Here is a 15,114-nt window from a genome sequence, read left to right on the forward strand (position 1 = left end):
CTAAATAGCCTGTAATGCACAGGGCCCCCTCCTTACCTCACTCTGAATCCACCCATACGAACATGCAACACAAAATTATCTGGATCAAAACATTAGTAATGTTGATGTTGAGAAACTCAGTCATACAACCTCATGAGTATTTGTCTTGATTCCACCTGTCTCTCTTCTAGAAACTAGAATATTCCTATTAAAATTAAATGAGATTTTTTGCCTCTTACGATGGAAGTCCTCTAATAGATCTTCAATTCAGTGTTGTTTCATTTGCTCACTATTCATACTGATGTACACCTGAAAGAAGGTGTAGGATTTGAAACTAATTAGAGAGTTATGAATAAAACATTGAAGAAACACTTATGTTAAGGGTTTCTACTTTTTGAGAGAGAGAGAGAGAGAGAGAGAGGCACAGAGAGAGAGAGAGAGAGAGAGAGAGAATCCCAAGCAGACTCCAAGCTCCGTGCAGAGCCCAACATGGGGCTCGATCTCACAGTCATGAGTTCATGATCTGAGCCAAAATCAAGAGTCAGACACTCAACCAACTGAGCCACCCAGACACCCCAAGGGTTTCTACTTCTATAGCAAGTAATACCCAATTCTTTCTCCAATTGTTATATATATATATATATATATATATATATATATATATATATAAAATGTACATAAACCCAACTATACCAACCCAAATATGTTATATAATGTATAAAAACCCAAAGATAAATGGCCTAAATATTTTCAACCCTACACACAGTCTTTTATTAAACATTATTAATATTTGGAGAAACTTTTGTCCTGACTAGTTAAAGTAGATTTTCACACCAGTATCAGCCCCCAAATATTGTTAAAATCTTTTAAAAATGAACAAAAATAGCAGTTCCAAGGAATTATGACAGTAACCAAGGTGTTTGCAACATAAGGGACAATATTCTGGAGAAAAGAAAACCACAGATAGGTGATCACAACACTCCCCGGTGTTTTTCTCCTCCAGAAACTTGTCACTTCCCAAAGCAGTATGAATCAAGAATTTGTAAAATTTAAAAATTAAAACAAACAAACAAACACAGAAAATATCTCAAACAGAAATTTTGTTTGCTTCATGGTGCAAGGAAGACAAAAATTGGGGCTCAGAATTTTCCAGATAAAACGAACCTACTATACAACTTGACCTTGAATGGAGGCACCGGAAGGACTTTGCCCTGGTAATAAAAACAGAACACAATTGACCACCGATCAAAAAGACTGACATTCAGTCTCCATTCATATCCAGTCCTGATTGTATTCTGCTGTTTTTAGTTGCCTGCTTTGAAAAATAAATCTTCTTGAAAAAAATATAAACGAATAAAACATTTATTTACATTGCAATGCATATTCAGTAAAATATTACCAGGAATAGCTGGAGCCAGGATCAAAACCCAGCTGAACATCAGACATTAGCAATAAGTCACAGCCAAGAGGAGTATGAAAGTTATTAGACAAGGGTTTTAAATAATTGTGATTAATATGTTAAAAAATAGATGACAAGATGGCAAATTTTAGAAGGGAAATGACATGTATTAAAAATCAGTTGGACAGAGAAAAACAAATACCATATGGATTCACTTATATGTAGAATCTAAAAAACAAAAGAAAGGAACAAACAAACAGAAACAGACTCATAAATACAAGAATAAACTGGTTGTTACCAGAAGGGAGGGAGATGAGGACAATGGGCAAAATAGGTGAAGGGGATTAAGAGGTACAAATTTGCAGTTGTAAAACCAATAAGTCATGACAATTAAAAGTACAGCATAGGAGATATAGTCAGTAATATCGTAATAACACTGTACGGTGACAGATGGTGACTGTTTATTATCATGAGCATTGAGTAATGTATACAGTTGTCAAATCACTATGTTGTGCACCTGAAACTAATATAATATTGTGTGTCAACTATACTGCAATAAAAGAGAATCACTTGGAAGTCTAGAGCTAAAAACCACAAAAGCTACAATTAAGAACAATAGAGATTGATTTAATGCCATATTAGATGTGGCAGAGAATAGAATTAGGAAAATGGAGAGTGTGTAAATGGAAAATATCCAGACTGCAACATGGAGAGAAAATGCAATGAGAAAGACAACAAAAGGACATAAGGATATATTGGATATGAATAGTTCCAATATTGTGATACTATAGTTCCAAAAGGACTGGAGAAGAAAGAAAATGAGGGATGGACAGTATTTGAAGAAGTATTTGCCAGAGATTTAAAAACAAACAAACAAACAAAAAACCTGAAAATGACAGCAGCCATCCTTTTCAGGAAATTCTATGAGCCCTAATTAAGGTAAACACAAAGGAAAGTTTAAGCACATAGTAGTGAAACCAAAAAAGAAAAGAAAAACTATCCTGATAAAATAGATACATTATATTCAAAATAACAACAATAAGACTGGCAGTTGTTACAACAACAGAAATAAGAAAATCCGAAAGTCTGTGGAATGGCTTTTCTAATGGGCTGAAAGACCACAGTGATAAGAATTCAACTCCCAGCAAAAATATCCTCCCTAATGAACACAAATTAGAGATGCTTCCATACAAACAAAACCTCTGAGAATCCATCACTATCAAATGTACACTACAAGAAGTATTGATGACATCTCTATGGCTACAATAAAATATCCCAGATCAAAGCTTGTAAATGGAAGAAAAAATAAGAGGCATGGAAAGGGTTAGTATGTTCCTGTGTAGGTTAAATTGAGATTCTGAGGACTTAGGAAGAGGACCAAATTTCAAGTATTCATTTCTAGCCTTCACAATATCAGAGAATTTTGTCACCTGTTTGAAGTGCTATTTGTACACTAGATTCCTTTATGTTGGTGTCTTAGCAACATTTCCTATAATGTCATTAGACAAATGAAGGCAGACTCACATTTGTACAGAGTAAAGAAAGGTTTGGTGATTTTTCTTGTTTTTGTCCATTGTTGGAGAGAAGTTGGTAACTTTAGAAATACTTGAGAAGTTACTATTCTGAACAGTCACACTGAAAGATTATTACTCATAGATGAAAGTTCCAACTGAGTTAAAGGTACAAAAGAAAAAAACAAATACAAAGTGACACAAAAGAATGTTTTCCGGATGGTCAAGAAAGCCCAATTACATATTTTCTTGCCATTCCCTAGCTTCTAAAAATGTAGTTAGGGATCATAATGTGCAATTGATACATGGAAGAAGTCTCATTTGTGTTTAGAGAAATCATGCTGAGGAATTCTGACAGAATTTTTAATATTAGTTTTCATGTGTTTTGAGATGCTCATAACTGAAGATGTATTCTGGAAGCATCTTTGGCTATTACAGCAATATGAATTTGAGTAAGGCTATTCATCAAAAGCATTATAGATCTTATTAAACCTTTCATTTTACTTCTTCAGAACAGGATTATTAGATCAAGCTGTTTTTATATGATTTGTATCTCATGAAAAGAGATTGAAAATGGAAATATTAAAATTCAATAATTTTATTAACTCTTCGTGAATGTTTGTCATTAATACTTAGAATAATCTTCAAAAAGGGATAGGTCCTGGGCTCCTGGGTGGCTCAGACAGTTAAGCCTCCCACTCTTGATTTCGGCTCAGGTCATGATCTCATGGTTCCTGAGATCCAGCCCCACATCGGGCTCTGGACTGACAGCCAGAAGCCTCTTGGGACACTCTCTCTCCCTATCTCTCTGCCCCTCCCCTGTTGGCATGTATGTACAAGCACACCCATGTACTCGCATTCACACACACACCCCTCTCTCTGTCTCTCTCTCTGTCTCTCTCTCAAAATAAACTTAAAAAAAAAGTGGTGGGTCCTCATCATTTCATCACTTTACAAGCTGAATGGGAAAGATGCCCCCTTATTTTGTACATAAATTATTCACTAACTTCATCATTTCTTTCTGTTTTTCTTTTATTACAAATGAGTATTACACACAGAAAAGTAGAAAAAATAGTATAAGGAACTCTTATTCACCCATCAGTCAGGGTTGTTAATCATCAACTCATATCTATCTTTGTTTCACCCATACCCCCACCTACTACTCTTCAGCATCCACCTCAGATATCTAGAGGCAAATCATAAACATCGTAATTTCATGTGTAAATATTTCATAATGTATCTTTAAAAGAAAAGGGAATCTTCTTTTTAATGCAATAATAAACCAGTTTTATTGTATTACAAAATTAGCAATGATTCCTGAATTATTTACAGTTCAAATTTACATGATTGTCTCATAAATATGCATTTCTGTATATATGTATATGCTAAGTAAATGCACACAGATAAGCACGTATCCGTGTGTATGGTGTGTGTGTGTTAATTCTCTTCACCCATAACAATCATACTTCCAAACATTGTTTTTCAGAATCTTTATATCCCAAGATGTATTAAGAGGTGTTACATGGATTAAAACTGGTCCCTATCTAGTAAGCGTAGGAAACTGAGAATTAAATGTGCTTTAAGAAGTTTCTTTAATCCAAAATTCTCAGGGCTTTTAATATGCTAAAATGTACTGTGGCACTGTAAAGGCAGATATGGAATAGAGAATTAATTACACTTAAATAACCTCAAAAGTCCATTTTTATGTATTTATTTTTTGAAGCGTTACTAACCAATTCCATTTTACTAGATACGACTTTTTCCTGGATCTAAAGCATTAGAGACTTTCTGACAATATATTTACATAACTTGGATTTTCCTTAAATAGAAATTTCAGGTTCAAATTTCAAAACCTGAAGCAGTATTTCTCAAAATGTGGTCCCTGGACTAACTACAGCAAAATCGACTGAAAAAGTGGCCTGTTAAAAGTCCATATTCTTAGTTCCCTTCACAGACCTACTGAATCAGTATTTCTGGTAGGAGTTGAGGATTTCACATTTTGAGCATGTTCTCTGAGGAGCTGTTATGCATGCTACAAAGTTTAAACTTCTAGAATTTCTACAAATACTTAAGGAATTTTCTACAAGAAGTAGAAGATGATTCAGAATGAAAAGGAGCAACTATCTTTTGTTCCAAGAGAAAGAGGCTTAAAGAATTTCAAAGTTTCACAGGTGGGAGAGTATAGCATAGGTGACTTCTTTCCTTTTTAATTTGTTATAATTCAGGCCATAATGGTCTCACTTATCCATAAATACAAGAAGTACTTCAGTCTTAACCATGAACTTCATGTTATTGTACCTACTCTATTGGTATTTAAGGACTCCCAGGAAAGGAGAAGAGTAAATGTGTGTATATACCTCCCTCCACTCCCTGAGAGTGATTTGAATGGTTTGGAAAAAAATAAAAATAAAAGTGTCTGATATTAGAATTTCTTAAGAGTGCAAGTGTTTGCAAAGGAGCAGTCTCGACTGGTTAAGGAATTAAAGAATAGTCCTTGTTTTTTTCCTAAAATGGCATCAAAGATTCTGTATATTTCTGCTGCACAAGAACCACTCTCCCCTTCTCTGCGAGTGTGATTTTGTCCCTACGGGGTATTCACTTGGAATTGTGAGCCCGGAGCTGCGCGTGGTTGTAGGAGAGAGCTTTGTAGGGTAGCAATGAGCAGCCTGGTGGCTCAGAGCCACCTACACAGGATTAGGGCAGATCTGCATGTGGTGTGGGGAGAAGACACAGTAGGTAAAAGACTTCCTGTCCAAGCACCCCCTCACCCACAAGGAGACTATGCGTAGGGGAATGATGCTCGGGTAATCATCTATGCTCTTCTTTTGGATAAAAAAGCCTATTTACATAGAAGCTATTTCTTTTTAAATATAGTCTATTTTTCCACCCTAGAGATAATGGTATGTCTCTGCTTCATATTTTCAACGCTTCCCATTTTCTTTCCGCAAAAAGAGTACATTTCTAAGCGTGTCACCCAGGACTAGCTTCATTGGTGTGCGGCTCCTCCGCATAGGACCCTGTGCTGAGAAAGGCCCCGTTTTGGTTTATCGCCCTGATGTCACTGTCCTGAAATGCTTAGTCATCTTGTCTCTGAAGTCCTACTTTGTCAGTGAAGTCTACCGGGACAGCGGAGCATGCGCGCAAGCAGAGGAACTATACTGGGTGGCGGCAGGTGCGCCCACGTGAGGTTCGGCAGCAGCAGCCCATTTGCAAACAGGCTCAGCCCTATGGACCAAGCAGACAGTGTCCACGCCTAAGAGTCGGTACCGTGTAGACCCCCCTGCCTCGTGGCAGTCAGGAGTTCTGAGGCCCTGAAAGTGGTTGGTGGAGGTGCTGGTCACAGCAGCCCCAGAAGTTTCAGTGGCCGACTGCAAAGGGCCTCACAGGAGCAAGGAGCTCAAAGCAGTCAGTGCCAGGAAGTAATGTTGAGAGGCCCGCTGGCCCAGAGTCCATGTAATCTTTGTGACATTTGCACAAATAGTGACTCTTCAACCTGAGCACCAGGACGGAATTGTCAGTGTTCTGGCAGTAACTTTGTTAGCAAAGACTTACAAAATAATTGCCTGCACCTGAGCATTGCAATAAGGCATATCGCAGAGTTATTCACATTCTTCAAAGAGTTTAGCATACCTTGTTTTTGAACATTTGTCCAACATTGGAAAGCTAATATCCAGAGGCTTAAAAACAGAAATTAAATGTAAAGACTTTTCCACTCAATGGTAAAGAACACTTTTTATAGGAAGCTCCAGGTGACCTAATTATTAATGAGTGTTTCCCTGTAACTGAAGATAAGGCAAGAGAATGCGTAAACAGGCATTTTGGAGTATATACAAGTCATGAAGACACTTTCAGTGTCTTGTACAGCCTTCAGAAATTGCAGGGTATGTCAGAAGAGCATTAAATTTCCACTGTTTACATTTACACCTAAAATTTAATTCAGAATTACACGAAATGCATTTGGATGAAGAGTTAAATCTTCTAAGAAATATTGTCCCATGAGAATCATCAGCTGTAGATGTTCTAAAATTTATATTTCAAAATATATCTATCCCAATGTTGTCACATCCTGTAAACTACTGTTTACAGTTCTGTAACAGTTATATCAGTAGAAAGATGCTTTGCAAAATCAAATATCGAAAAATATTTGTAATTTTGCATTCATCATGAGCAACCGATACCAGTTACTTCAAGTGAAAATGAAATTGCGTAAAACACATTCTAATAATTTAGGAAGCAAATTTGTGGAAAGGTGAGAGAAAGCTTAGATCAAGCCAGATATAACCTTAATAAGGCATTATTTAATGTATTATATAAAACTGACAACAAATATATATATATATATATATATATATATATATATTTTGCAATTTGTAAGTTTATGTTGCTCCAATGCATCACTATTACCATATTACATTTTATAAGTTATATAACATTCCTAAAGAAAGTTGCTTTATATTCAGTACATTTTTTTAAGTTTATTTATTTTGTGAGAGACAAGAGTGGGGAGGGACACAGAGAGGGAGAGAGAGAATCCCAAGCAGCCTCTGGGCTGTCAGTGCAGAGCACAACGTGGGGTTCAGTCTCCCAAACCTTGAGATCATGACCTGAGCCAGAATCGCATGCTTAACTGACTGAGCCACCCAAGTCACCCCACATTTTCATTTCACACTGTGACCCACAAAGTATGTAGCAGATCCTAAAGATATTTAAGGCTTATGTCTTCACTATGACTATGACTATGGCCCAGGTTCGTATTTTCCAATTTTACTCCTGTATTACTCTCTAATACTGGGATTTCCAGCAATGACTGCCCTGCATGTACTATGTTTCTTCTTCGCACAGATTCTCTGTAAATGCTCTTGCATCTTGCTGGTATGGGCACCTTCTCCCTACCTGCTGTCTTTACCAAAACTCCTATTTGCCTTTTACTCTCAGCTAAAACAACTCTTTCTCAATAAACTGACCCCTCGGGATTCCCCATTTTAATGGAATCATTCACTTCTAATATATGACACTTATCACAGCTGTAATTATGTACCCATTAATATGATTTGATTCATGCCAACTTCCTACTTTAGACTTAAATCTCTGTGAAAGCAGGCACTGTATGGTTTTTATTTGTTGCTGATTTTTTCCTCCATATTCCTTTGTATTTCCAATACTTAGCAGATTGCTAGAATTTGGTAGGTGCTCAGTAAATACCAGTTAATAAGTGAAATAACTAGTTATGATATCTAAACATTATAAATTATAATAATACAAATATTTCTTATTCATGAAGTTTTAGTCATTATTAGTGTCCTACCGATGAGCTATGTATACAGGGAATGATTTGTCTCACATTGCTACTTTGTGGTGCCATAAATGGAAGGAGTTGCTGTCATTTTTAATGTTTGAAAATTACTTTAATTGCATGATCTAAAACTTTAAATCAGAGCAGTTTTGCTCAACCAACGCATCCAATTAGCCAACTCATCCTCCCATAAATGTAAATAAGACATTAGTGATACATTCTTTTTCCAAGAAATTACATCAGGAAAATATTTTCTAGTTCCAAAAAGTGTTCTTGAAACCCTGGTTATCATTTATCCTTACTTTGGGGGAGAGCAGTGAAGAAGGCTTGAAATTAGGAATGGATTGAGTCCACAGAATCATTCTTCAAACTTTTCTCCAAAAATAATTAGAATGAAAAGTGTATGCATCTAATATAATAAAGGGGAGAACATTTTTACATTATGTAAACATAAAGATACATCTGAGGTAGATTGAGTTAGATTTTCTGTGTTATATTCAGAAATACAGTATGTGTTTTTATTTTTCCATGGCTCTCTTATCAATACATACCTTAAAACCCAAGATTATTAATTTCTATTTTTTGCTCCTGAACTTTTATCAAGGTAACAGTTGCAATTTTTAAATATTAGAGTAAGACTTAGCATTCTGTTGATAGAACACAGAGGCACACGAATCCATTTGAACACAGAAATTCAGGCTCAGTACAGTTTGGATTCTGGAGTAGCATGAAGAAGACAGAAGGAAAATAAAATGTTCAGTCCATCTCCTTTAGGGTTAAACTTTATCTTACAAATGATCTTTAGAGAAACAGATCTGCCAGTCTCCCATTTCACAGTTTTGAAACTTCATTAGGTACAGTATTTTTTTTCAGTAGAATTTTCCCAAACCCCTATTTCTTAAATGTAAATTCCTTAAAAAATATATTTTATTTTGGTCAGATAGTGCATATCTGTGTCCAAGTGTATGTCCAGGCCTTCTTTATGGTTACTGAATTTCCTATTCAGTCAATCTTTATCCCTCTAAAATCAGAAGTATTTATTTTGTTACCAAAAAAAATGTAGTCAGATGTGATCTATTACTATGAGTCTCTTTAAAATTTTGTTTAATGTCTATTTATTTTTGAGAGACACAGAGACAGAATGTGAGTGGGTTGGGGCAGAGAGAGATGGAGGCACAGAATCTGAAGCAGTGTCCAGGCTCCGAGCTGTCAGCACAGAGCCTGACATGGGGCCCGTACTCACGAGCTGTGAGATCATGACCTGAGCCGGAGTCAGATGCTCAGCTGACTGAGCCACCCAGGCACCCCACTATGCTTGTCTTTTAATCAGGGAAATCAGGACTCTCAAGTTCAACTAGAGTATTTTTGGAAATGAGCTTTGAAATGTTGGTCACTGGAACACTAGGACTTGTAGAACAATGGTTGACATTGTGACTGATGTTTCTGGAGGGAAGTTTTTTTTTTAATGTTTATTTATTTTTGAGAGAGAGAGAGAGAGAGAGTGTGGGAGAGGGGCAGAGAGGTAGACAGAGGATCCAAAGAGGGCTCTGTGCTAATAGCAGAGAGCCTGACGTGAGGCTTGAACTTACAAACCATAAGATCATGAACTGAGCCCAGGTTGGATGCTTAAGTGACTGAGCCACCCCGATGGCCCAGGGAAGCCACTCAGGGAAGATCAGGTAAGATTTTTCACAGATGTATAATTCTGATGTTGCAAAATCTGGATAAGAGAGGGAAAACATGCATCTTTACTATTCATGTTGCATCTTTAGGTGAAATACAAAATTATGATCACAACTGTGTCATAAATAGGACATATATTCACACCAGTAAATATAAGATTATGATTGTATTTAATAAGTACCATTTAATAGGTAAATGGTAGAATATATGATTATAATTCTCTACATAAACTATTGTAGTTATCATCTTAATGACATCCTTTTTCTCCTAGTATGTGAAACTAACACAGACTAGGGCTGCAACCAGTATGTGGATTTTAATGCTGCACCTAGAATTTTAGAATTAAAAAAAAACTGTGTGGTGCATTTTTCATATACAAAATGCTGTCTTTTGAAGTCCAGAGTTTTCTATAAACTACTTATTTTTGTATAAAATATGAGTAAAACCACATCTTACTTGTATGACAAGTAATAAGCTACACTGATTAATGCAGAAATATTTGAATACAAGGGGAATACAGTTATTCCTACTGAATATGGTAGAGTTCTAAGTTGTATTTATACAATTTCAAACAATTGCATGACCATTCAAAATATGCATTTTATTGCCATATGCTCACATTTTATAAGCTTTTCATAATAATAATATTTTTTCTCAACAGAGAGGACTGTTATTACCATTCCACCTTCCAAAATGGATGTTACAGTTGGAGAGAGTATAGTCCTACCATGCCAGGTGTCCCATGACCCCTCCATTGAAGTTATATTTATATGGTCTTTCAATGGAGATGTCATAGACTTAAAAAAAGGAGTGGCTCATTTTGAAAGGATTGGAGGAGTAAGTTGCCCAAATTTTTAAGTACTTAAAATAAATCAAGTCTTTTCACGTGAATCAACATCTTCCATAATTATTCTCCCCATATTTATTTGCATGGATAACCCCTGTTTATGAAGCTGCATCTGTTTTTGTTTTATTTTGTTTTATGACTTTCATAGTAACGCTTGTGTTCTAGATAATTAAGGGGATAGGCAAAGGGATCATATAGGAGCAACGGCAATGATACTAGTATATCTCTTAATTTCAAAACTGTCCCATATTTAATATTTATCCAGCTGTAATAAAAAAAAAAGGGCCCTGCTGGGTATGATTATGTTTTATCCCCTTTTCACTTTCTATCTGCAGGAATCTGTTGGGGATTTGATGATAAGGAATATTCAGTTAAATCATTCAGGAAAATATCTATGCACAGTGAAAACAACTCTGGAAAGTTTATCTGCTGTGGCTGATATCATTGTTAGAGGTAAGCATAATGGTGGAAATAAATGAGCACTTTATTCACAGCAAAAAATGTTAATAAGTGAATGGTAGATCTCTGAGTAACCATATCATGATAAAGAAGTGAGATAAAAATACAGATTTTTTATTTTCTAAACCTCAGGACTCCATGGCATATGTACTGTGGATATGGATATTGAATGGAGTAGGTTTTGTGTATTTATAACAAACGATCAGTCTCAGCAAGCAGTGTCAGTCCATAAAACGTAGCCATGCCTTCTATCTGTCATAAAGCATTCTTATCAGAAGAGGGTCAAAGTGATATATTCCTGTAGTTCTCTATATAAGTCTCGTTTACTCAAGGTACCTTTTGAAAAAGGAATAGATGAAAGATGTTCCCAATTTTTGAGAGTTCTCAATTTTTCAGAGTAGCTCCCTAATGGGTGATATTCACCCATCTCATGATTGAAATTTTCTAATCTTCAAAGGAACCATTTCTAAATTAGTATCTCACCACGTAAACTGAACTAATAGGGCTTTATCTCACATAATTTGTTAACAATACCTTGTGTTCAATATTGTATTTTCTAAGCGTAAGAGAGAAAAATAAACTGCCCCGTCCCAAATCAATGAATTTAATAATTTTCAATATAGTTATCATCCAACGTATTTTTCAAGGTCCACCAGGTCCCCCTGAGGATGTAAGAGTGGAACACATTTCCAGTACTACTTCTCAACTAAGCTGGAGACCAGGCTCAGATAATAATAGTCCCATTCAAATATTTACTGTTCAGGCTCGGACACCATTTTCTGTGGGTTGGCAGGCTGTTTCGACTGGTAAGTGACACCAGGGTTTGGGGGTAACTTTCTAAAACAGGTGTATCTGTTTGTTCAATTGGTTGATATTAAGTAGTGCTGGTTTTCCTGCCTGAATCCCCCCTCTTTTCAGTTCCAGAAATTCTCAATGGTAAGACGTACAATGCAACAGTGGTTGGTTTGAGTCCTTGGGTGGAATATGAATTTCGTGTCGTTGCTGGGAACAGCATTGGGATTGGAGAACCAAGTAAAGCATCAGAATTGTTAAGAACCAAAGCGTCAGGTAAGAAATTAGTGTCTTCTAAACACGCTCTCTGTGCTAATAGCAGAGAGCCTGACGTGAGGCTTGAACTTACAAACCATAAGATCATGAACTGAGCCCAGGTTGGATGCTTAAGTGACTGAGCCACCCCGATGGCCCAGGGAAGCCACTCAGGGAAGATCAGGTAAGATTTTTCACAGATGTATAATTCTGATGTTGCAAAATCTGGATAAGAGAGGGAAAACATGCATCTTTACTATTCATGTTGCATCTTTAGGTGAAATACAAAATTATGATCACAACTGTGTCATAAATAGGACATATATTATATTCACACCAGTAAATATAAGATTATGATTATATTTAATAAGTACCATTTATTAGGTAAATGGTAGAATAGATGATTATAATTCTCTACATAAACTATTGTAGTTATCATCTTAATGACATCCCTTTTCTCCTAGTATATGAAATTAACACAGACTAAGGCTGCAACCAGTATGTGGATTTTAATGTTGCACCTAGAATTTTAGAATTAAAAAAAAACTGTGTGATGCATTTTTCATATACAGAATGCTGTCTTTTGAAGTCCAGAGTTTTCTATAAACTACTTATTTTTACATAAAATATGAGTAAAACTATGTCTTTTATGACAAGTAATCTACACTGATTAATGCATAAATATTTGAATACAAGGGGAATACAGTTGTTCTTTATGGTATCGATCTTACAAAGAAAAAGTAAGAAGTATTTTTATGGGTCTTGTAGGATTTGGGGCCCCAAATCAGTGGCAGGAAACCAGCAGCTTTCATTTTCACATTTTTAGGTACACAAAGCAAGGAATATTTTCTCCTAAATATAAGTTCAATGAGAGATGATTATAGCTAAGCAGGCATATCAAAAATAAGAATTTTTCAGAAACTGTCCTCTCATCTCATCTATTTTCTAGCCAAACTCCAGCAGGGAATCTGTACATTTGTAGATGCAAATGAGTTAGTGCTTGTTTCATTAAATGTTGTAGCCAAGAATTAATTGAGACTCTGTTGGTGCAGTCAGCCACACATTTCCATCTATTTCTCAACTCTGACCTAGTTGCAGCTTCATTGAGCAATAGTATAAATTATTTCCCATGCAAATGAGGTAAATCCTGAGCTCATTTAACAGAAGCACTAATTGAGCATCAGCTGGTTCGCTGAACAGCAAAATACAGGTGGAACCTGGCTCAGAAATCACCCCTTTTTAAGCTTTTTTCAATGGATCCGTTTTGTTCCACTCGTAACTTTACATCCAGGGTCACATTTGATCTTCTTTCTGCGTACCGCTGACAAATTCACTTTCTTACTCAGCGACATAAGTGAGGGATCGCTCTGTTGTCACTGGCTCAGCTTAACAAGCACAAACTAATTCAATTAAGTGTGCTCAACTGTCCGATGTCAGTAAGGCTTTTCCAAGTTAAAGATAATATAAATATTTTTATTTTAGAATTGGAACTGAAAAGAACGTATTTGACAGTAATATCTTAAGTTAAATCACCCTAGCAGTTTAGAGGTGAGAGGAGAGTCATTCATTTTACAGAAGAGGAAAAGAAAGATCAGGATCATGACTGACTGTTTCAGACAGAGGCAGGATTTGAACTCAGACCTTGAGACTTGGGCATCAGCATTCTCCATAACCATGGGTCTTAATCTAGATGAGCAAGAGATTGGCATAAGGAGATGTGTATATATAGAAATTCCCAGGCCTTACCATAGACTGATTGGAAAAGAATCTCCAGGGGTCGCCTATGACTTGATATTAGCTTGAGTTTTAGGTCATTTGTTTACAGCTTATTTCTATCATGGTAGCTTTGGTAGGCTTGACTCTAATACTAAAGTTTTACAGTAAGGATTGTACATTACTTTCTATTAACCATTGACACTCTTCTTTCAGTAGCATAATGAGACTCGATGTTCATAATAATTACCCTGAGGTTCTGAATCATACTGAATGAAGTGTGTTCTTTTTCCTTTCCTTTCCTTTCCTTTCCTTTCCTTTCCTTTCCTTTCCTTTCCTTTCTTTTCTTTTCTTTTCTTTTCTTTTCTTTTCTTTTCTTTTCTTTTCTGTTGTAGCTCCTTAAAGACCCTTCTTCCTAGTATGGTTTTAGGTTTAATATGGTTCATTTGAAAATGGAATAAAAAAGGAACTTTATTATCCAGAATATTGGAAACTTGGTAAAAAGCAAATTAAAGTTTACTCTAAAATAATTTCCTTATGTGTCTACACTATTTAATGGTTCTGAAAAAGTGTTACCATATGTTGTCAAGTACCAGAAAACTTGCAACTATAGAACCCACTCTGATTTACGTTGTTTTTGGCCAAAGGCCATGGAAGACTTAGAAAGTAGGGTCTAGGTACAAGACAATCTTTTAAATATATGTGAAGGTTAAAGCAGGCAAGGTTAGGGTATATTTGAATATGAAAATGGGTCATGCCTGACAGGTGCTATTATTAAAAAGAACAATTAGGGGCGCCTGGGTGGCTCAGTCGGTTAGACGTCCGACTTTGGCTCAGGTCATGATCTCGCGGTCTGTGAGTTCGAGCCCCGCATCGGGCTCTGTGCTGACCGCTCAGAGCCTGGAGCCTGTTTCAAATTCTGTGTCTCCCTCTCTCTCTCTACCCTCCCCCGTTCATGCTCTGTCTCCCTCTGTCTCAAAAATAAATAAACGTTAAAAAAATTAAAAAAAAAAAAAACAATTAGACTATCATATCACTATGCTGTTTCTGAAGTTCAACATCTGTATCAAATGGCAGTAAATAAAATTAGTCTAGATTTGTCTGAATGGTTTCCACATTGGGAAAAAAATTTTGAAATGGGCAATTAAACATTGCATATTTTAATTCCTGCCTACTAGTTGGC

At 36.1% G+C, this 15,114-nt stretch overlaps 1 protein-coding gene across 1 annotated transcript in view; it reads left to right on the forward strand.

Moving 5' to 3' along the window:
- Positions 1-15,114, forward strand: part of LOC122487448 (contactin-6-like) — a 295,894-nt gene that overhangs the window by 252,258 nt on the left and 28,522 nt on the right. Inside the window, 4 exon segments of the mRNA XM_043587958.1 lie at positions 10,527-10,702; positions 11,048-11,165; positions 11,819-11,977; positions 12,090-12,239. Coding sequence (XP_043443893.1) covers positions 10,527-10,702; positions 11,048-11,165; positions 11,819-11,977; positions 12,090-12,239 — 603 coding nt within the window.

This window comes from Prionailurus bengalensis, chromosome A2, assembly GCF_016509475.1.
Source record: "Prionailurus bengalensis isolate Pbe53 chromosome A2, Fcat_Pben_1.1_paternal_pri, whole genome shotgun sequence".
Taxonomy (NCBI): Eukaryota; Metazoa; Chordata; class Mammalia; order Carnivora; family Felidae; genus Prionailurus; species Prionailurus bengalensis.